Below are 24,135 nucleotides of genomic sequence, written 5' to 3'. Positions count from 1 at the left end.
CTCTGCTTAATAAGTGACCAAAGTGCAGTTAAAAATCATATTTTCATTGACATTAAATCTATGTACATAAGAATTAACTATTAATTAACAGTAAATAAACATAAATATTAAGTAATAATCGTAATCATAGTAATTTTTTCAATTATGCTGTTGATGTCATAATTGACTAAATTATTCACAACTGAGTATCAATTTCCAGTACATTTTTTTTTTTTTTAATCTTAACAAATAATAATTATAAATTTATGTATTTATGAATTGAATAGTAATTTAATAAAATTCTATTTATCCACACGAAGGGTCAACAGTATTTGATGTAGAAGTTTCAACAGCAGAATTGCTCCTACCAAAACCCCGAGTTCCGTCAGGTCCTGATGGTAATCTGGTGACATTTTCAGGTAAATGAGCCATAAGAACAAATCCACTGTTGCTGCGAGAGCGAAAACCTGAACAAGAATCAGACCCGGATGAACAAGAAGACAGTCTTCTGGTTCCTGCATCATAACCAGAATCTCTGCTGCAATTAGAGAGCCTTCGAAGGAATGTTCCACACTCTGCAGATCCACGTCTACCTGTTTGATGATAAAATGATCCGTTGGGGTAATCAAAGCCATAGCCTCCTATATTCTGAGTAGGCAAGTTTGAGGGCGTGCAGCAGGAAAATCGACGTGAAGTTGGTTGACCAGGCCAATAATTAAACGGGGGATAGAGATTGTGATGACTTTGGTGAGGCGAGTGGTGATAAAGAGGCGAACCAAAACTGTTATCAGAAGCGGAAGAACATGAAGAGAATCGTCGACTGCTCGAGTAACTTGAAACATCTGAGCTGGACCCTGAAGTAGAACATGCAGAAAGTCGGCGCATCAGAAGCGAGTTATTTTCCGTTCCGGAAATCGCACATGCTGAAAATCGTCTTGGTAACCAAGGATCTGGTGATGGTGGACCTGTAAATATTGAAAAGTTAAATAATTATTTATTATTTATTAATTTAAAAATAATAAAAAGCACAGAGTTGATTGTTTTTTTTTTTAAATTACCATGACAAGTGTAAGGACTAGGTGGTATTATATCTCTTTTGCTCTGGTAAACTCTGCCGGATTTAAATTTAGAGCCTCGATTGTCTTCTTCAGAGCCACTGGGACAATTTGAAGAATTGTAAACATTTTCTCGAGCAGCAGAGAGTCTTGCTGCAACACTCTTTTTCGACGGCTGAGATTGCGGTTGAATTTGTTGTTGACTCGACTGCTGCTTGCGTTTTTTTTCTCCCGAAGATATTTGCTGCAACTCATAAATTACAGCATCACCCAAGGTTAGTTGCTGAGCTGCTCGCGCGGCAGCTGAATCTGTAAATTCTATCAAGGCGCATTCATCATCAGTTCCAAGCTCGGGTCTTTTTGAAATAGCTTGACGAACCTAGGAAAAAATGCAATAAATAAATAAATAAATAAATATAATTTTAAATTAATAAAAATATTTAAATCTTCTTACTTCTGCAGGAACTGGATGCCCTGGTCTTAATATCCGGATAAGAGCGATTTCACCAAACTGCCTGAACAATTCAGCGACCGACTCAATGGTCAATTTTTCAAGAGGAAGTTTTGCCGCAATAACTGTCCTAGATGGCAGAGTTTGATCATACTGCGGAAGAGGATCTCGACGTCTAAGCTTGGTACCTAATTCATTAACTTGCAATTTAGTAGACTTAGCTCTCAAAGCAGCTCCAACAACTCTCCAATCTCGGCTCAAATGCTTAACTCGTTTGAAACTTGATATTAATTTCAGCGATACATATCCTTCTTTATTTCTTTTAACGTGTTTTAGTAAAAATGCATCCTTAACAATATTATCATCAGAAAAGTAAAATTCAACTTGAGCGGCTATCTTTTCAGCCAAATCATCACTGCAAATTGGTGGAGCATCTTCTTGTTGATCAGAAGATGAACTAAGAGGAATTAATGCGGTTGTTTTATCGCCGCTTTTTGAGTGATACCCATCTGAATCTACTTTAGTGCTATCATCTTGATTTTTTTCTACATTATTATCAAGGCATGTCTCTTCCGATTGTGATTTAATCGTTTCCGCAACATTCCCAACTGTGGACGACGGTGCTACAGGTGAAACACGGTCAGGTTCGTCAATACTGCTGCCAAAATCTGAAAAATCAGCTTCTTCACTTTTGGAGCCCCGTCTATCAAAAGACAAACTGACATCGCTGTCAATGGACGATATACTATCCCGAGTATCAGATTTTCTCATCGGTACCGGTGAACACAGACTGCCCACCTCGTCCATTGATTCTCGTTGAATATCTAACTGGTCATCCATTTTATTAAGTATATATTTATTAATGTTATTACCTAATTGATGTTAGTAGTTATTTAAAACCACAGCACTTCACCTTTCCATTATTTTTATTTATTTATTAACCATATCACTGTTTAATTATTTTATAATAATTAAATAATAATATTTACAGGGAAATAAAAATTCACTGGTACTTAATAATTACCCCTGCAGTGAAGAAATGCTACTGAGCAATAAAAGGAATTTAAACGGGCGAAAAATTTAGCACGATCACCGTGATAGCCAAGACAAGAGTGCCCTTCTAACTTAAAGTGCCGCAACTTATTTAAATACTTTCCCCGGCGCCCGTGTTCGCGCACGCGCGATACTCAAATAAAAATTGTTCTTCCACAGAATTGTAAGTATATAAGTACATCAATATCAATACATTTTTCACCTACCTGTGAGAGTACCGATACAACTACATCGCTACCTATCATTGGACACCATTTGTAAACATCCTCCCGATCGTGGCCCTCACCATCGCTCTTGCAGGGACGCGACAGGACCTCGGCAGCGATTATGACCTTCCGGAATCTTGCTGGTCAAGAGTTAGACGACATAAATCAACCAATATGTATATGTTTATATATTTATTTATTTATTTATTTATTTATTTATTTATTTACTTACTTACTTACTTACTGAGTTGTTATAATACAGGATATATTAAACAATCATCGGGAAAAGGATTACGCAGAAATTCAAGGACTATTGATTAATAGCAATTGCAAGTACTATTATAATTTAAATTATATTAACAAAATAAATTATTTTTGATTAACTTTAAATTAAGAGTTGAATGATAGGAAAAAATTAACCCAAGTACGTGACCTCCAAAGCTACCCGACGCTCTTATAGTATCTCGCCGCGTTTCGTGTCGCATCCGGACGCTGTAAGCATAATAAGATATGGGTCAAGTGCGGCTGGTATCGTGTAAGGAGTCACTATATTACTAGGTAATTGTGAGTGTGTATGTGTCAAACGATTGTCTGACTATAAGTTACATTTCTTCTTTATATTTCTTCCACGTGTCAATCATTCATTCAGTCAAAATAAAATATCTTCTCGGCATATATTCGAAAATTATTTTTATAATATCAAGGATCAATTCATTAATTAACATAATTTTATGGCTGTTCATAAAATTTATATTTTATTACTTTTTGCTTTTATCAAATAATAATAATGCATTTCCGTATCCTTTTCATTCAAGTTGAACCGGACAATAAAATACCAGCGGTTAATTAATTGAAATCAAATTGACAGTTTAAGAGAAGAATACATTTTTAAGATTGATCTTTCAATTTTTTTTTTTTTTTTTTTTTACTTTAATTGAACCTTAATAGTTTTTTTGTTTGAATACTAAAAAATTTTAATCAATAATTGATAAATAAATGCTGTAAAAAATTTTTATGCCAACACAGTAAATTAAAAATTTATAATACTGAAGTTAACCATGAAAATTAATTTAGCCGACATCTAAAAATTAAAAAAATGTTTTTTATTGACAAAATTGTTACAAAAAAAATTTTTAAAAAAATATCATTCGTAAAAAACTTGAAAAACTATAAGTGCAATTATAAAAAAATATTTTTTAGTTTTAATTGAATCAACAAAAAAATCAAAAAATTAAATTAGAACTAAAAAATATTTTTCAAAAATTGCACTGATAATTTTTAAAGTTTTTTACAAATGAAAATTTATTTTTATTTTTTTGTAATAATTTAAAAAAAAAAAAATTCTAAAAATTTTTAGATGTCAGCTAACTTAATTTTTATAAAAATTTTACACTGGATTGCTTTTTCATTAAAAGTATAAAAATTTACACCAAGATAATTATGATTGATGATTAAATTTTTTTTTATTTCAATCTTTTGACTAAAACAAGTTCATAAAAACAAATAAATAAAATTAATAAATTACAGTTAGCCCGTGTTATATCAAAATGAGAGATTAATACGTAAGAATTGCAAAGCTCATAATATAAACTCACCGCATATGAGATGACACGCGAACTAAAAGGTGGATAATCGAATTATGTATTTACGTAAAGTATTTGAGTCACCAGGGCATTCGCACATAGAGTTAACACTTGTATGGTTTCACCGTTGTTATTATGCAACAAAAATGTTTACAACAACCGGTTATGATTATAAAGAAATAATAAACATTTCCTAGAGTTGTTTGCGTTTGCAATTTATTATCGATAACATAATATAATAATAAATCTTATAAACTGAGAAAATATTGATATTTAAACGAAAAGTAATTAAGAAAATTTAGTGCGCTCATTTGAATTATTATCAACATCCGATTTTAATTCAAGCGTCATAAATAATTGCCCAGATAATTATTAAATTATTATAACTTGCAACTTAATAATAGAAGACGCTGTGCGCTTTTTTTTTTTTTGCATCTCAAGTTTTTTAGTAAAAGATCCTAGTGCTATTAAAATTAATAACGCTTTTTTCTTAAGTAATTATTAACCAGTCAAGAAAATAAACAAGAGTGACTGCTAGTGCATACATAATGTATTTGATATTTACTGTATACACTGGGTATTGTGGAAACGTTGACATAACTATCTTTATATGTGTTTTCCACGCATAAACAGCCGTTGGTTTATATTAATATATGATTTTTTTTCTTTACTTTACATGAAAATTCATAGGAACGTTTATACAAGATATTTGAAGGCTACATTACGGAGCATTAATGTTAAATCAATTGAAATCCCGGGATCCTGTTATATTTTTGTTCACCATCATCTATAAACTTCAATAAATATAATTAATTTCAATTCTAACTTTATACAATTTTTTTTATATTGATATAGTTATGGAATATATAATAATTATAGAACTATGTTAAGTTTAAATTAAAATTATATATAGATATTCGATGACATTTAATGATTAATCGTATACTTATACTTAAAATAAATATTTTTAATAAATTTACATAATTAAATACTAATTGGTGAATTAATAATCAGATTTATTCAATTTTTTATGATATATTTCTGTGAAGAGTATAATTTTTTAATAAAATTTATCAAAGCGATAAATAAGTTTTCAAAAATTATATTAACAATTTTTGAAGAAGATATTGTTAAAAATTTTCAAATTAAACTAGGTTCCAAAATTAAAAAAAAAAAAGAAATGAAATATAACATATTATTTTGAAATTTTAGGTCTAAAATATTTGTTTTGAAACCAAATGCAGCAAATGACAATTTTAAAATCGAGATTAATTTATTGATCATATAAAAATTTTAAATGTGCTCATGAACTCTGTCATTTAACGCGATTTACTTTTTGTGTTGTAGGAAACTCTAAATGTTATGCTAATCGTGTATTTAGTGATGTGACCTTTCACTTTATTACTGGTTTATTGGTTTTTTTGTGATTTCCGAAAAAGTTTGAAGGATACTTGGAGATTCCCGTAAAGAAAAAAATTTTTTTTCAATTAAATTTAATTATTTATAAAAGGACGTGCAGCTTTGGCGTAAGCTTTTATGAATTTAACTGTCACTTATCTGTCGAAAAAAAGTTTTAACTAAAAATCGCAATTCAAATAAAAATTTTTCCATCAATCTTCATCAATCATTTTGTACAATTTATATTAATTCATATAAGGAAGTCTTTTATTGTAATGTCAAACTGAAATTTTGATTGATTTTAGAGTTGATCATACATAATGTTTCAATAAAGTTAAACGTTGACCAGGTAAAAAGACATGTTGTGCAGTGGAACATATGTGTGTTGTCAACAATGGATCCTTAAAAAATTTGTATTTAAGTTTGTTATTGAACTTTGAACAGTTATCCTTTTTTTTACCTAAACGTTGTATCAAGTATATAATTACAAGCGTTTTATTTATGACATTTAGATGTTATTGTAATGTTTTTTTTTTATTTTTTAAATTCATATAATTAATTATTATCTAATACTTTTCTTTTATAGTATTATCCTGGAGTTAACAGACGCCTGTAATTTTTTTCATTATTATAATAACTAAATTTATATGAAAAAAATTTCATATCTAGAAATTAAAAAATTTACATGTGCAAATTTAAAAAAAAAAACTCCACGTGAAAATTAAAAAAAAAATGATTAGTGGAAATTTTTAAAAGCATCTTTATTAATGACACTGAAGTTAGCTGACAGCTTTCAGTTTTTTGAAGTCTTACAACAAATTATTTACTATAATAAAAATGTCTCCAAAAATTTCTACTAATCATTTTTTTTAAATACTACATATGAAATTTTATTATTAAATTCTTTTTTATTATAATTTAATGGCTATAAAATTTTAAAACAATTTCTAATGTCTGTCAACTTCAGTGCCATCTTTATGATTGTAATTTGTTTGTTATAAGAATTTAAAGAGTAATAGTTGTCAGGTAGCATATAAAAACCTAAAAAATTGATATGATACTAAAATTAGCATTTGACAATTTTTAATTTTTTGAATCAATAATAATTGGAAGGTAAAAATGTTTTTTTGTAAATTCCATTTGGAGTTTTTCAAATTTTTACATGTCAAGTTTTTTTAAAAAAATTTTTTTCAATAGAAAAATTATTAAAATTTTCCGATGTAAGCTATTCTAATTTTCATAAAATTGTCAGATGTCTCTTAATTTCAGGATCATGAAAAAAAATTTTCAAATGTTTGCTGATTTTAGTATAATTTTATAGTTCATACACATCAATATTTATAATAAATAAAAATGACATTTAACTACTTGACAATTTTTCAATTTTCTTTAAGAAAAAAAATTTGTTGTAAAAAATTGCATTTTTAATTTATTAAAATTCCTAAAAGTCAATTTTTTTAACCATAATCTATTTATTAAAGAAAATTCAAAAAATTATGAAGTGACACCTAAATTTAATGTCATTAAATAAAAGCACGAAAATTAATTTAGCAGATATTTGATAATTTTAATAATTTTTTCAATAAATAAATTGGAGCAAAAAAAATTGGCATGTAGAAATATTATACTGAAGTTAGCTGACAGGTGTCAATTTTTTAAATTCTTATAACAAATCAATTACAATACTAAAAGTGCTTCTAAAAATTTTTACTGATCAATTTCTTAAATTTTTACATGTGGATTTTTTTTATTTAAATTTTTTTCACAACAATGCAATTGTTGTAAAATTCTAAAAAAATTTCTAATGTCTGTCAACTTCAGTAGTATTATATGTAGGAATTTAAAAAATTAAAAAATAGAATTTTTTAAAAATAACTTTTTGGATAATACTGAAGTTAGCGGTCAGCTGTTAATTTAAAAAATTTTTTTAACAAATTAATTACAATAAAAAAATGCTTCTAAAAATTTTCACTTGTAATTTTTATTAATTTTCACACGTGAAACTTTTTAATAATTTAATTGCTATAAAATTCCAAAAAAACTTTTAATATCTGTCAACTTCAGTGTTATCTTTTTGGAGAAAATTTGTTTGTTAAAAAAAAATAAAAAAATAATATAATGACTGAAAACTTTAATATATGTCACATATAAACAGATAGATTAGCATCACCACAGGCAGTGTATATAAAGGTAAAGAATGAATATCATATAGGGATGTACCGGAGTCGGAAATATTTGTAAAAAATTGGCGATGAAAGCCGCGACGGGGAAAAGGAGATAAAATGAAGGACGTTTACGTACATGTGTTATATTATACTTACGCTAAGTCACTAGAAATGTGTAGTAGAGGTTCAGAGGGCGGCGAGTTCCCCGGGGCGATATATCTCAGCTTGCAAATGTCTCGGAGAACAAGGCAGGAATCATACCCGCACCTGAACTAGGTCAGGGTAGCCCGCCAAATGCGTGGATCAGTTTTATTTTCAATTCGTCACCGACTATCATGAGAGTAAAAGTAAATATATATATATATACATATATATATTTATATAAAAGTATACATACATATATATATATATTAACACAATAAAATGTCAACTTTTTATAACATTGTTTTTATCATTAATTAAATTACTTTTAGTGCCGCGTACTCGACTACGTAGCCTCGCAGTAGTTGAATCATTTTAGCAATTGGAGCAACCCGAACGCAACCTGGTGATCTCGATGCAAGGATAAGCGTCTCAATAGGTGTCTGTTGATGTTTAGATATTTTTTCATTTTCAATGAGAACCACTGGTTCAACATGAGTCAGTCCAGTACACAAGCCGAGCCGACAATAAGAACTGACTGTGTAGTGCGAGGCCCCCAGGGTGATTCGCCAAAATGACCATGACCATATTACAGGACAGTGGCTCCCAATCAACCAGCAATTATCATCAGTAACGACAAAAAAAAAAAAAATAAAATACACGATCGTCAATTAACTGATAAAAAAGTAAGTGCTCTACTAGATTTACTTTAAATTTAAATATTTGATTTCTTCTTTTGATAAATTTTGCTATTTTTTTTTTAAAGTAATGAAGCGTTAGATTTAAAAAAAAATGACATTAAATTTAGCTGTCATATCACAATTGTTTTAATTTTCTACAAGTCCATTAAAATTTCTAAAAGTCCATTTTTTTAATAATTTTTTTTTTTGCTATAATTTATTTGTTAAAGAAAAATTAAAACAATTGTGAAGTGACAGCTAAATTTAATGTCATGAAACTTTGACTTGACGGAAAGAACAAGATGACACTGGATATCATCTCAGATTATACTCAGTGACATCTGTGGTGAAAAAAAATTTCAAATAGTAGCTAGAAAAATCCAGACTATACTGCGTGATATCTGGATTAAAATGAAAATGAAGTTAGCTGACATTTCAAAATTTTAAGAAATTTTTTATTGAAAAAATTTTAATTAAACAAATAAAAAAAAAATGTCACATTTAAAAAACTTGAAAAACTATAAGTGCAATTTTTTAGAAATATTTTTTTAGTTGTAATTTAATGAAAAAAAAAAAAAAATCAAAAATTTTTAGACGTCTGCTAACTTCAGTGTCATGGATTATAGTCATTGTAATCTGGAATATATCCAGTGTCATCTTGTTCATTCAAGAAATTTTTAATCTTTCTTAATATTTTCTTGAGCCAAGAAAAATTACACTTCAGTAAAGAATTTTTTTTTTTTTTTTTTTTTTTTTCAGTGTATAGATTTATTAGCGCCTGGAATCAAAAATATTATATATAATTAATTAGCAAAGTATTATTAATGACGGTAATAGGATTTCTTTTTTCTCCTACATCAATATATACACCGCTGTCATTCTATTCTACATAACATATGAGTATTGAGTATATATAATATAATGTCAAGAGGAACCAGGATAAATGAAAAAAATATTGCGAAATACAATATTTGCTGGCGGCTATATGATCTTATTATCCTCAAGACGAAAGAAATTGTTCTAATCTTGATTCTAAAGAGTGATAGCTCAGTCAAATGTCTAGATGATTGCTACAACACTTAAAAATCTAATTTTGGACGTAAATATGTTTTACGTTGTGAAAGAAACTTTGTATCAACTACTAATGAATACTGACCAACAGAAACCATAGAACCAACACATACAGACCCGGGACGTTCTCAAAGAATCTGGTACTGATCAACTATGTGTGTTTAAATGATAAAAAAAAAAAAAAAAAAAAAAAAAAGTATACGAGATTAATAATTGCCTGGGGCTATGCAAGTACGCTGTCAGACAAACTTGAAAATCCCTTGACCCAGTATATATCGTACTCGACATGTTCAATACAACATACATATAATGTACATCACCCCACTGTCCTTCGATTTAAACCAGAAAACCAACTCCCATCTACTTAACTCAGCTCATTCAATTTTTTTATTCTATTTTATTTATTTATTTTTTCATTATTACCATCATCAACTAGAGAAAAAACCTTCAATACTCCCCTGTTCTCCTTCAGTTTTCGTTTATCTATAGACTACATTTGTATATATAATTGATAAATTTATATACAAAGATATATCGCCACCCTTAATCTCTCCTCGATTCTTTGCTACAATGGTTGCTTATCTCTAGGTATTCAATACACACTTACGTATTTTCTTGTTATTATAATCGTCTTAAAGGACTTATTGCCAAATTCATCTCTTGTTCTCAGCGGAATTCACCCACTGTTTAATGGGCTGAGAAATTTTTCATTCTTTTACTCCATATATAATATACTCGTATCATATTTATGTATATGTGTATAAGAAGCAAAATATACTCTAAATAGCTAATAACAATATATTCTCATAATACATGAGTCAATTCAAAGGGGTTCTTTTTTTTTCGTTCAAAATTTCACAAAGTTAAGAAAGTATTTTTAAGTGAAAGAGAGCCACACACGTATATTATTTATCTGTAAGTTTACACTGTAAAAATGGTTTTATACAATTATAATTCTTTCATATAAATATTTAACTTCAAATTTATTTTTTACATAAAAATTTATTATAATTTTTTTAAGCTCAAAAGTTAAATTAAATTTTTAGTTTTATACCATTAATTAAAAAAAAAAAAAAAACGCTTTAAAATTAAATTATTTTTACAGTGTATGCATTTTGCTTTGTTAAGTGTTCAGAACCGTTATTTTTTTTAGGCAAAAACGGGTAGATTTGCGATTCAAAACAATTAGCGTAATTTTATTTATCATTTTAATTAATTAGCGTGATCAATCAGCAACTAAGAAACTAAATCTATGCCAAAAAATAAGTTATGAATTCTGCACAATCCTGCAATTATTATATTCATACTTTATTTATTTTATATTTAAATAACAGCTTGAAGAATTTAGTTGATATAGTTTTTAAATCATGAAATATGGATGATTATTTTAGATATAACATTATTTGAATTATTTACGCGATGGATGACAGTCAATTAATTAATATGTACCATTTATAATTTCGTTTTGAATTTGTTTATATATATATACATTGGTAACATAATACACTTCTACTTGTACTAATAATCTCATTTCTCGTGCTCTTAAATAGGCACCATACCCACTCTCACGCTTTTATTCATTTATTCATTTTTTCTTTAAATTAAGTGTTTTCATATTTTTAAATGCCATTTTATTAAACATTTCAATTTTATATATATTCATAAATAATATGCATAGTATTTTTTTTTTTTTTTTTTATATTTTATTATTATCATTTGTAACACATATTATATCTTTTTTTCAGTGTGATCTATTCGTTCATACATGAATAGATATATTTATTTCATCAGCTATTGTCTATGTACTCGCTTTAACCGTTATATAAAGTATTTCAATTAAATAAACTATGCTTAAGTTGCATTTAATTTATTCGTTGTAAAAACAAAAAAATATATAATATTGTTATGACAGAAATAATAAAAATAATAATTACTAATATTATTATTACCTATAACAGACATTTTAATTATGCAAAAAAATATTTTCACTCACTTAAATAATAAAATTAAAAAATCATATAATAAATAAATAATCGTCTATAAAACAGCTTGATTCCACTTTACAATAAAACTTAATACCTATTATGCGAGACTGCATAATATTTAATCTTATTGTAAAGTAGTTCAGCGGTTTTACAGTATTTGTCTCATATCTACGGTATTAAATAAGAGTTAAAGAAATTCGCTTAATAAGCTTTACGTTAAAAAAAAAAAATAAACTTTGTTTAAAAAAAAATTTATATGCTTCTAAATAATTTGCTTTGATATTACCTTTAATTTTTAATAATCTCAATTTATAGTCGAAACTCCGATATATACAGAGATATAAATCAAAACATTAATAATACGTAATATAAAATTTATAATTATTCAATAATAAATAAATCAAAATGAAATGTGAATGTAAAAAGATAATACGTAACAATGAATCGCAACCTCAATGATGAGAGTAATTATTTGAGTGACTATTAAGTATAACCAGAAGAATATATACATCAAAAAGTTATACATGTATGTATATACGTAGTAATCATTGTCAAACAACAAAGGCAATCAAGTAACAATTATATTTAACTCAAAAGTACGCACAATAATATTTACCAAATAGACTAATTAATTATGACTTAATGGTTTGTTTGTTTCTTTTTTTTTTTTTTTTTTTTTTAATATTTTCAACTTGAACACCGTAGTCTTTGGATCGTATCGAGCAATGTATGAATAATAAACTTATAACATAAAAACATGGAATTTTTAAGTTTTACATATTTTTAATATAACAACTAATAATCTTTTAAATATTCCGGTAAGTAACGTTCCATTTAACGATTGCTCGTTACGTACTTTATGTTAAATCTGATATGAAGTTTATACGTATAACTTACTAACTAACCAAAAACAATGATACTCATTAATTGTATAATTTTTTTTCTGATATTCATAAAATAACGTAACTTTTTATTCCTATAATTTATTGTATAATGCATAGTTATAGTCTGTGCTTAAATTTTTTTTAGTATGTCTTATTTTATCAATAATATTTGTTTGGGAAGGCATATAATGTAAGAATTGAAGTTATATATAAATTAAATTTAGAGTTCGTGTGGCGCGTAATACAGAATAAATACTGATTGAAGGCAGAAGAGACAGTATAACATGACACGCGCATTATCTTATTTTTTCGTAATGTACTTAATAATCAGTACACAAAACAAGAAAGTTGTTATTATGCTTAACATTGTTAACAATTTTTTTGTTGTTTTTATTGAGCACCGACTCGCTTTTAATTATTGATACAATTTTTTTTTTTTTTTTTTTAATTATTTTTATTTATTTATTATTTTAAACTTAAAATTTTCCTGCATTCTCCTGCTTACTGAGCTCAATCGCATAAGCAAAATCGGCTTCTTCTTGAGCTTTGCGCCGAGATATTTCTTCTTCAACACGCAAACTTTGTTGAGCTGCCCAAGCGAGTTGTTGCTGCTCTGTTAGTCCTTTTGAGCTGTTATTTCGACCATTCCATGTAGCATTATTGTTATTATTGTTATTATTGTTATTATTTTTATTAATATGCGAATTATCGTGAGTAAACATATCATCGAATGCCTGAGCGCTATTTCGACCAGAATAATTGAGATTTTTGTCAGTTTTTTTTGGTGCAAAAGCTTCATCAAAATTAATAGGTTTATTGGTTGGCCTTGTTGTCTCAGTTATACTGTTATTTGCAAAGTCAAATTCATTTATGCTTTTAAATGAATTATTTTTACTATCAGTCATAAAATTACCCATTTTATCAATATTTTCTTTTATTAAGGGAAATGCTTTTGAAAAATCAGAATCAAAGCCCTTGTCAAAGGGATCTTTATCTTTAAAAGAGTAATTGCTGCCTGATGTTGCTGTTGTCTCCAATCCAAATGGATCAAGTTTACGGCCATTGGTGACATTGGTTATACTCTTCTTATTTGCATTAGTATCATCTTCATCGGCGAATGGATCTGCAATCTCAAATGGATCTTCATAGCGGTAGTCTCTGAATGGATCCTCCGTAAAGTCGGGTAACTTTTGACTTGGCGTTGGTGTAGCGCGTGGTCTGCTCATTGGCCTCGCTGGTGCCGTTCGCGTGGGTTGTAAATCCGGCTGAAGCAGGTTTTTTTTTTTTCACGAATCAGTTTGGGTTTACTGAAAAGTTAAAGAGGAAATAGGGGCATAATGCCACCAATTATCGTCTGCTCCATTGGGCTGCTATCTCTTTGCTACATAAATTAATTACACACAAAATAATAGATGCTGTGATATAAAAAAAAAATAAATAAATAAATAAATAAATAAATAAATACATAACGATAAAATTAAATAATACAAAAAAATGAACGTGATTTAAAATAAAAATAATACAATTATAGTTACAACAGCATGCTCCAGGAATCAGGTCTGTGGATTAACTGAAATAACGGCAATTACCTAAATTTATAAATAAAGAACATTGATAATTGATGTTTAAAAAAAAAATTACTAACATACATAAAATATATAAATAAAAAAAAAATATGAATAAACAATCAATAAAATAACTCATAAAAAAAAAAAATAATTAAAATACTAATTATACCTTGGCGTCAAAATTTGCGAAATCTGCAAATCCAGAACCAGTTGAACCAAAACCTGTGTTTCCATTGTTGTTATCATTTTGAGCCGCAAATGGGTCTGCGTTACTGTTAGCGAATGGATCTGGTGTTGGTGAAGGCGTGGGAGGAACAGGTGCTGCTCGGAGTGGCCCAGTTGGTCCACTTGCCGGTCGAGGTGGTGCAGGTCTTGGTGGTGGTTGCTTAGCTTTTTTGGGTGGAAGTGCAGGACTTGGGCTTTCGGCACGAGTAGGCGCGTGAAGATTTGCGAAAGGATCATCTCCGAAGGGATCTTTTGCCTATAAGCCATTTAAAATTTATATATCATTATATCATGTGTTTGAATTTATCAATAGTTGTTAATATTATCATCCATAATTAATAGAGTGTGCCAAAATTCAATTTCCGTGAAGAAGCTTTTAATATTGGAATTTTGAGTTCCGCTTTTAGCAGAAGCTGTGTTAATTTTTATAGAATTTTTTAACAAGAGTTTAGTTTGGGCATTTTCGCTGAAATTTCAAATTTTGGCCGGAAGTGCCCAACTAAAGCCTAATAATTATCAATAATTATTTGTATATCAGAAATGTGGACAAGATAGGATCATAACAATAATCTATAAATTTTAGTAATTTTGTAACAATTTATATGAAAAAGGCAACTGTGTAATGTAAGATAGTGATTGTTGTAATTCGTATTATGGTAAACATTGTAATTATATCAATTGTTACACAGAAAAAAAAAAATTAATTTGAATCAAGAGAAAAATTCTTAAACCAAGAAAATAATTTTGAAGAGTTTCATTGTCTTGGATCAAGACGAAAAATTCTTGAATCAAGTAAAATTTATTTAAACCAATAAAAATTTCTTAGTTTAAGAATTTTTCTACTCAAATCAAGAAGATGAAATTCTTCAAAATTATTTACTTGATTCAAGTAAATTTTTTTTTCTGTGTATGTTATTTTGTTGGTTATTAATATGTGTAATTTCCAGGTGCCTGAGGAAGGTCTAATGAATGACCGAAACGTCGCAGAAATAATAATGTAATTGTTATTATGATCCTATCTTATCCACATTTCTGATATAGAAATAATTATTTATTAATAGTATGTAGACTACTAAAACTTACAGTTTCCATAGCTGGTTTTTCACTTTTTTTATTGTCACCAAATGGATCATATGAATCTTGTTTGCCCTTCGCAGCGAATGGATCACTAGCAAATCCAGATGATATTGTCCTTCCATCGAAATTAGTGAATGGATCACCTTCACCACTTCTGAACGTATCTTTTGCTTTGTTTGATGAAAATGGATCATTTTGATTTCCAAAACCGTCAGATGATCCATTCATTCCTATAAACGAGTTAGGTCCTTGATTTTCGCCACTCGAACCATTGACTTTAGTTGAGTTTTCATTTTCAAGTCTAGTTAGAAAAAAAGATCATTCATTAATACAATTGATACTATTTATGAAAAAGTTTGGAAAATCCAAAAGTGCACGCCTCATAATCTCATTTTAAATAATAAAATTGATTAAAATAAAATACAAATACTTTTAATTGTCCACCTAGAAAAGAAAAGGTACTGCGCATGTATTGTAAACGAACCTTATTTACATAGATATAGATATGTAAACGATTAGTGGATTTTTAGTTTTTTGCTAATTATAAATAAACTACATTGAATTAGACCGTGATCTCCGAAAGGACTTAATTTCATTAAATCATACTGAAAAGTATAAAAAATAAATGGACATGATCAGTTAAGTTTTTCGGCAGTTATCGTGACCACTTTTACAGCCGGACGTCCACGAAATAATTTTTTTAAACATTCTTTTTATTTATTTAAAAAGCAAAATGTCACAAGTGCTTATGAGGCGGGCAATTAATTATGTCGTATACTCACTCGAGTGCATCTATTTCCGGATTAAATTGTAGACTAGTATCCGGAACAAGATTTGGATCTCCTGCTGCTAAGGCTGAGTCGTAAATCGCAATAGCATCGGTCATTTGACGCTGCTGCTCTTCCAAATCAGTAATTTTAGCTTTTGCTTGGCTTATTTGAAGCTGAGTATTTTGTAGGTTTTTAGTTAATTCATTCAATTGATCTCGACTATTATTTTGTTGCTGTTCAAGCTGTTGTTCTTCTTGACGAAGACCTTCTAATTCTTGTCGCTTGCTATTGAGTTCTTCTTCCTGCGATTTTAAAACTGACTCTTGTTCTTCTGCTTGTTGACGCAGCTTATCCACCTTTCAAAAAAATTATTGTTATTTAACAAATAAAATTTATTTATAAATGTTAGTATTGAAATTAGTTAGTACTTATGGATTATTTGATGATTATTTTATTATTTACATAATGAATTTATTTAATCATTTATACTACTTGCATGCACATTCTATTACCTTGTAAACATTGAAGGAATTAGGCTAATGTTGACAATCTCGGAATTAATGTATAAAAAAACATAAATTTTTAAGATAAATACCTTTTTTTGCTGGATACGAATTTCTTGTTCGACTTCATTTAATTCTTTTTCTACCTCAGTCCGCTACGAATCGGAAGTATATATAAAAAAATAAAAAAAAAAAAACCAACAAAAAATAAATCATATGTAACGTAATGCAATAAGCTATAAAAATAATTTTTTTTAGCTAACTTCGTGCATGCATCCGTGCGCATTCATTGACTTATCATAAAAAATGTCTGATTATTATTTTTAACTATTTACTAAATAAAATTCCAAATTAAATGTGAAGTATGATTATTAAATAAAATAATACCTGAGTTTTTAAATCATTCAGTCGCTTTTGTGCCTCTCCTCTTTGATTTTCTAATTGTTTTAAAGTAGCAGCTAAAGTATCTAGCTCACTTTGCAAGCTTTTAATTTCCCCATTTTTTATTTTAATATCTGCTTCTTTTTGTGCGATATCTTGTTCCATTATGCGCCGCTCACGAGCTAAATCCGCGATATCTTTACTGATCATGTCAAGTTCAGGATTTGAATAAGTGGTAACATTATTGTTCTCCTGAAAAAAAAAAGCACATCAACGTTTTATAAAGGTTAAAAAAAAGTATGTCATGTTACTTTTGAGAATTATCATTGTATGGTATTTAATAGATATTGCAATTAACTTTGATCTTCCAATAAAATTAAAAAATAAATTTAAAGTTATAAAAGAAAAGATACATAATGTATGGAAAAAAAAACACACAAGTAATCTAGATATCGACATAAGTGAATTTGAATATCCAAGAGGTAATAAAATGTTACAAAATATAAACAAAAAGCTTTGGGAAAATTACTATGAATGTTTAAAACAAAGATATTCTAAGCTTGGTCCAGTTAAAACATTACATCTTTCGTCATTATCAGTATTAGAAGGAACATCTATAACGTAAGATTTATTTAAGCAATAAAATAATATTTTTACTAGCAACCTTCCAGTCACTATGTGACTGCCATGACTTGTGAACTATAAATAATCAATATTTTTGCTTTATTAAATAATTACTTTTGTTAAATTGCACGGTACTTTCTTAAATATTGACGTTCTTGAAGATATAAGCTCATCCCAATGTTAAACTCATCGAGAGTTTTCATTTGAATACCCACATGCGTTTTTGATATATTTTTTATATATTCATATATATATATAATATATATAAATATATGAAAAATTGATGTGGGTACTCAAATGAAAACTCTCGATGAGTGTAATGTCGGGGTGAGCTTATATCTTTAAAAATGTCAATAGTTTACAAGATACAAGGTCATTTCTTAATTATGTATTTAGAGATAGAACATTTTCAAATGCAGCCTAAATATTTATCATAATAATTTGACTATTGGTGAGAATGATATGAAACATTAAAAAGGCACAAATTCAAGTCAAGACCTTTGCAATGACTAAATTTCACTAAAAAAACCGATTTTATCATGTGACTAACCTGGACACAAAATTTTTCTTATCCTCTTAATAATATAGATTATTAAATACTATATATTTTTTTCAGTATAAATTGCGACATTTGTATTTCACCAAATGATGTGTATACGATTGAAAACATTGAATGGGTTTATCGAGACATCCGTAATATTAATGCCGAGGATACGCAAATAGATTTATTAGATGAGAATAATATAATGTCATATGAAGATGGAAATTTAACTCTTTATAATGTTCAAAGATTTCAAGAAGGTTTATATTGGTGTAAAATGGGTGATACTTTGTCGAATTATCATTATCTTTATGTTACTGACGAAAGCGAACCTACAATAATGGTACGACCCGAAGAAGCATTAAATGCTCAACATCCTACACCCCCTTTGATGCTTTATTCGTATGGATTAAAGATATTTTCATCATGGTCTCCATGGTCTCCTTGTTCATTGTGCGGTATGGTTGGTACATGTGTAAGATATGGACACTGTACAATATCTCTGCTCAAGTTTGAACAAGAAGATGATGGTGAGTAGAATAATTAATAAAAAATTAACACTTTACTCTAACAATAAACAATAAACAAATATTTTATGGATTCCGTGTATATAGAAGTTGAGTCAAACGAAGCCTTATCTACAGAAAAATCAATTCAACAGAGATCTAAAAATGAAATTGATAGTATCAGTGAGCAACCAACAGAATATGTCAATGAACGATTAACAGAGGAAGAAAAAATTTCGCATAGAAGATTGAAGAGACTAGCGAAAAATGTATTAAAAATGTTTCAAAATAAATTACCATGTCGGTCGTCATTTACACCTCGATTAATTCAAGAAATTCCAGAAATAAAAAACCGTAAAACAGAAATTATGAAAAAATTTTGTAAAGTTAAATGTCCAACTGATACGATCTATGAAGTACGAGATCGGAACGGTAAAGTAATAGAAACAGCAAATAATAGTGCAGGGATATTTTCTTTGGCTCAAGGTATACCAGAACTTCAACCATCTGTGAAACGTGTTACTTTATATGAGAAACATGGCTATAGTTTAAATTTAAAATGTCCAGGGTAAGTCTACTAACCAAGCTATGGAATTTTTAAATCCCGGAAAAAATAGACCGGAAAAAATTTTTAAGTTATAAAAAATTCATATCATTTCATTGAAATTATTATAAAATAAAAATAATAGATTTGTTAAATTATTATTAATATTATTTTTATTTTATAATAATTTTAATGAAATAATATGAATTTTTCATAACTTTAAAATTTTTTCCGGTCTATTTTTTCCGATTACCGAAATTTGGTTGATAATTATTAACTTTGATAATAAAATTATATTTCTAGAAACATGAATACTGACTTGCCAGTAGTTTGGAAAGTTGGCACAAAAATTTTAGATCCAAATTTAATAAAGATTCAATCAGGTGGGCGTATATCTATAGATTCTCGAGAACAAATAAAATTCAAGTCCCTGCGATACGCCGATATAAATATTTACAGTTGTTGGCAAAGAAATACTCTAAGTGGTGTCATTCGTCTGGAAGTATCATATGATATGCCTAAAAATCTAGATTATCGAGTCATAATGCTTGGGGCTATTCCTTTAATCTCGGTATTTCTGTATGTTTACTATCGCGCTTGGGTAGGACGTAAACGTAACTCATCCCTTTGAATATAATTATTAAAAAAAAAATCTTGACTTACTGCTACTCCACTGTCAGTAAATTTCCTCAAAGACGGAGGTATCATATCAGGCATGAGTGAAGCAGGAGGATCGATTCCTCTTAACTTTTGTTTTATTAGCCACATTGAAAGTGCAAACTGTTCTTTGTTTAGCTTGCCACTCTGACCCAAATCACAAAGAGCCCTAAATAAAAATAAATAAATTATAAATATAATCCAATATTAATATATACGAATAATATTAAATATATATATATATATATATATATTATTTTTTTTTTTAATATACCATATATGAGCGAGTATAGATTGTGGGAGTCCGCTTTGAAGAAAAACATCTTTGATCTCAGTACCCGAAACAAATCCATCCATATCCATATCTGCCTGTAAAAATAATTTATCTGCAGCAGCTTGATCTTCTGCAGATACGACCCATTGTACAGGTTGTTGCTGTGATGGAGGCTAAAATAGGAAATTATGAATGAAAAATAAAAAATTAAAAATCAAAGAACATTTTCCATTATATTGATAATGTGATAATATCTACCTTGACGGATTGTAAACCCACTAAATTATTGATCGCAGATGCATTCGGTAGTGGTGGTATAGGCGGTATTTTAGCAGCTACCATCGCTGGAGCTGAAAGGTCAGCGATAAGAGGAGCTTCTTTTCTTTTTCCAGGTGGCATCAATTCCGGTGGCAGAACACTTGGAATCGCATGTTTTTCCAAAGCTTTGTAAACAAGATGCATAGCCTACAAAATGATTGTTAGCTAGCTATTGGAATATTATGGTAAATTGTACAGCTGCCCAATTTTAAAACACAGTAACTGCAAAACTTTTATATCTGATTTTTTTTTAGGATTGCTGGATTTCTTATAGCTTGTAGACCTTAATTTCAAGCATTTTTTTTTTTTAATATTTGTATTCAAGTATTTTCTATTCATTGATCAAATTTTTTATCAGTTTAGTGTGCAAATTTTTTTTTAATAAGAAAAATTTTTTAAAATCTTAACCCGTTGAGAACACACGGAGTCCAGTGGACTCCAAGCGAACTTTGAGAGAGAGAGCCACACACGTATATAATTATTTATCAGCAAGTACAATGTAAAAATGGTTTTATGCAATTATGTATGATCCTTTTGGTGTAAATTTTTTTTCATATAAAATTTCTAAAAAACAAAATTTTTATAAATATTTAATTAAAATTTTTTTTTTCATTTTTTTAAAAGTTTACTTTTACACCATTAATAAACAAAAGCTTTAAAATTAAATAATTTTTACAGTGTATACATTTTACTTTTTTAACTGTTGAAAATCATTATTGTTTTAAGCAAAAATGGGTAGATTTGCGATTCAAAACAATTAGCGCAATTTTATTTATCATTTGAACCCGTTGAAGACACACGGGGTCCAGTGAACCCCAGGCAAACTTTGACGCATTTTAAATTTAGAAAGAGATTTATAAATGAGACTAAGTCTCATTTACGACTGATTTCATTGATTTTCTTGAAGATATTTATATTTTTTTATTGTAATAATTATAATAAAAGAGTTTCATCACAAAAAATTAATTTTTTTTATACTATTTTACATGTTTAAATGTCCTATTACCATTGTAAGCGACTGACCGAAATTCGTAACTTCAAACTTCAGAATAAGTATATTTTTTTCAAACTTCATCAAATATTGATTTTTTTCCTCAAAATATATTGTTTTCCGAATAAAATGGCGTCAGTTTTTTTTCGATATTGTAAAAATCAAAATTTCTGCGACTTTTTTCATAAAAAAAGTTCAATTTCGTAAGTTTTTTTTTCTAATCGACTTTTCGGTATTTTTAAATCATTAGAAATTATAAATAACTATCAAGATATTCAGAGGGAATGTTATATTAAAGTTTGGTGCCAATTATAAGTCAATACATCACATAAGAAACAAATTAGAACTGTTTTACCGAGTAGGGTCCACTGGACCCTGTGTGTCCTCAACGGGTTAAAATTGTCAGTTACTGTGTTTTGAAATTGGGCAGCCGTGTAGTGTTAAAAAAATCAATAAATCTTACGACGACAAATTCATGCCTGTCCAGCATTCCATCTTTGTCAATATCAGCGAGATCCCATATTTTTCCTAGAGTGTCCATAGGAAGTTTGCTATCCATCAAAAGACCTTTTACTTTATTCCCTGGTATATAACCATTTGTTGGCTGTAAGTCATCAAACAAACGATCGTATTTTATGCGTTCATGCGGTTTTATCGACCAGTCACTACTGTTTACTGCTGAAATAACAGGTGGCGGAGGGACGGCCGGACTCTTTTTGATAACTGGTGGAATGTCGCCCTTGAGAAAATATTAAAAAAAATAATATATAAGTATGAAGTAATATTTTAATGCTATATTTTATTTAGTCAGTTACCATCTTTGGTGGAGCTATATCTTGAATCAAATTAGCGATGTTCAATTCGCGTCCAGCTTGGGCAAAGGCACATAATTTTAGGGCGACAAACATACCCGTTTTATCGAGTGAACCCCTAGACTGGGGGTCGGCCATGTCCCATATTTTGCTAAGTATCACATCACTCAGCTGGGATTTTTTAAGAAACCTCGCTGCATCCATTGCTTCGATCCTTCCATATCCCTTTGGATCCACCTTATCAAAATTAAATAATCGTCATTATTTTTAAAATTTAATTTTATTCATTAAATAATTAAATAATATATTTTAAAAAAATCTAACCTGGTTGTAATAAGCCTCATAGATAGCTTCATGGCTTCCAGCCACCTAAAATAAAAATATAATTTATTATAACTTGGATCGATAAAAATGTTCAAGTTAAGTTAATCATAAGACACTGTTATATGTTTTCTTAATACAAGTCGATTATATACAAGTACTAGATTTAATAGATATAATCTTAATAATGATAAAGTACAAAATAATAATAATAATAATAATAATAATTAATATGTAAATTAGTCGTGGAAAATTATTGATAATTTTGACAGGTGACAATGACAGAAAATTAAATAAAATGTTAATAAATGCTTAAGTAAACATAACTGATGATTAAAAAAATAAAACAACAGATTTAGAATAAAATTATCAGCAGGTTGATAGGGTGTACGTCAGTTGATATATTGTCGCTACTGATAAAATCATTTGCCTTGGCATAAAAAATTTTATTTCGAAGGCTCGTTGATAATTTTTAGCAGTAAGTAAATAATGTTGGAGAAAAAGATGTTTGTTGTCTATTAATCAAAAAATAGTCGTATACCTGTGTGGGAGACGGCAGAGCAGCCATACTTGCATATAATTCTAATTTAACCAATCGCACAGTCAATCAATAGCACTAGCCGTTTATAACGATTTCGTCCCGCATGTCGTCTCTTCACTGACGAATCTTTATCACCGGATGACGCCACTGAATGACGCTTGTCTAAACGGACGTTGAAATGTACTTGAGATAATATGTATTTTAAAAAACTCTTCTAATGTTTTTCCTCCTTAAAAAAAAGAGTTTTTTGACAAACCACGATGATTTCGATCGAGCGCGAATTTACACCAAATCTTATATAGTGTAAAGCTCTATAGTAATGTCATGAGAAAACAGATATCCGTATTATGCAAACACACACATACAAAACTATCCTATTCAACCTATTCTGTTTAATATTATCGTTATGTGTGTTTAACACTTAGGCAGGCGCGGCTGACAGTCTTCCTCGGGTTTTTCTTTAATGGAAATAACGCGATGGTACGATTCTCATGATACGATTCAATTACTATTGTTATTATTATTATTATTATTATTATCTGTGTTATAATTATTCTTACATCGTCTTTATCCGCCGGGAATTTTTAAATTTACAATGACACTGAAGTTGACAAATATTAGAGATTTTTTTATAACACTGAAGTTGACAGATATTAAAAATTTTTTTTTAATTTTATAGCAATTAAATATGAAACTGAAGTTGGCAGACTTTGAAAATTATTTTAGAATTTTATAATAATTAAAAATATTATAAAAAAAATTCAATTAAAAAATTCCACATGTGCAAATGATTAAAAATGACAAGTGAAAATTTTTAGAAGCATTTTTTTA

At 28.5% G+C, this 24,135-nt stretch overlaps 3 protein-coding genes and 1 long non-coding RNA gene across 6 annotated transcripts; 2 read left to right on the top strand and 2 right to left on the bottom strand.

Moving 5' to 3' along the window:
* Nucleotides 1-23: 23 nt before the first annotated feature.
* Achl (La ribonucleoprotein translational regulator Achilles) lies at nt 24-2,793 on the bottom strand. The gene is made up of 4 exons (XM_074238452.1): nt 2,745-2,793; nt 1,489-2,313; nt 1,038-1,413; nt 24-944 (listed from the first exon to the last, which is right to left on the bottom strand). Exons 1-4 carry the CDS (start codon nt 2,781-2,783, stop codon nt 286-288), a joined length of 1,899 nt encoding a protein of 632 aa, XP_074094553.1. The 5' UTR covers nt 2,784-2,793; the 3' UTR covers nt 24-285.
* On the top strand, nt 2,781-12,268 carry LOC141524512 (uncharacterized). 2 transcript variants are annotated; one of them, XR_012478715.1, is made up of 4 exons: nt 2,781-2,920; nt 3,007-3,302; nt 8,364-8,717; nt 9,471-12,268. It is a non-coding gene; the product is annotated as an uncharacterized LOC141524512 (long non-coding RNA). The 2 variants fall into 2 exon arrangements; XR_012478716.1 differs by lacking the exons at nt 8,364-8,717; nt 9,471-12,268 and adding an exon at nt 5,018-5,132.
* A 145-nt stretch (nt 12,269-12,413) lies between these two features.
* Nucleotides 12,414-23,813, bottom strand: Eps-15 (Epidermal growth factor receptor pathway substrate 15). 2 transcript variants are annotated; one of them, XM_074238450.1, is made up of 13 exons: nt 23,305-23,812; nt 22,767-22,811; nt 22,446-22,679; nt 22,094-22,369; nt 20,580-20,786; nt 20,322-20,494; nt 20,054-20,216; nt 17,182-17,427; nt 16,887-16,949; nt 16,304-16,647; nt 15,528-15,822; nt 14,389-14,700; nt 12,414-13,916 (listed from the first exon to the last, which is right to left on the bottom strand). In XM_074238450.1, the coding sequence occupies exons 1-13, from the start codon at nt 23,329-23,331 to the stop codon at nt 13,128-13,130; spliced, it is 3,174 nt and encodes a 1,057-aa protein (XP_074094551.1). In that variant the 5' UTR covers nt 23,332-23,812; the 3' UTR covers nt 12,414-13,127. The 2 variants fall into 2 exon arrangements, with proteins under 2 accessions (XP_074094551.1, XP_074094552.1); XM_074238451.1 differs by lacking the exon at nt 16,887-16,949 and having other exon boundaries at nt 23,305-23,813.
* Nucleotides 17,666-20,032, top strand: LOC141524033 (uncharacterized). Its single transcript, XM_074237678.1, has 4 exons — nt 17,666-17,796; nt 18,416-18,870; nt 18,955-19,414; nt 19,694-20,032. Exons 1-4 carry the CDS (start codon nt 17,666-17,668, stop codon nt 20,019-20,021), a joined length of 1,374 nt encoding a protein of 457 aa, XP_074093779.1. The 3' UTR covers nt 20,022-20,032.
* Nucleotides 23,814-24,135: the final 322 nt, after the last annotated feature.

This window comes from Cotesia typhae, unplaced genomic scaffold (assembly GCF_013202065.1).
Source record: "Cotesia typhae breed Kobodo isofemale line unplaced genomic scaffold, CoteBio_Ctyphae contig_22, whole genome shotgun sequence".
NCBI lineage: Eukaryota > Metazoa > Arthropoda > Insecta > Hymenoptera > Braconidae > Cotesia > Cotesia typhae.
Note: the sequence above shows the minus strand (reverse complement) of the source record. Positions and strands in the feature narration are given on the sequence as shown.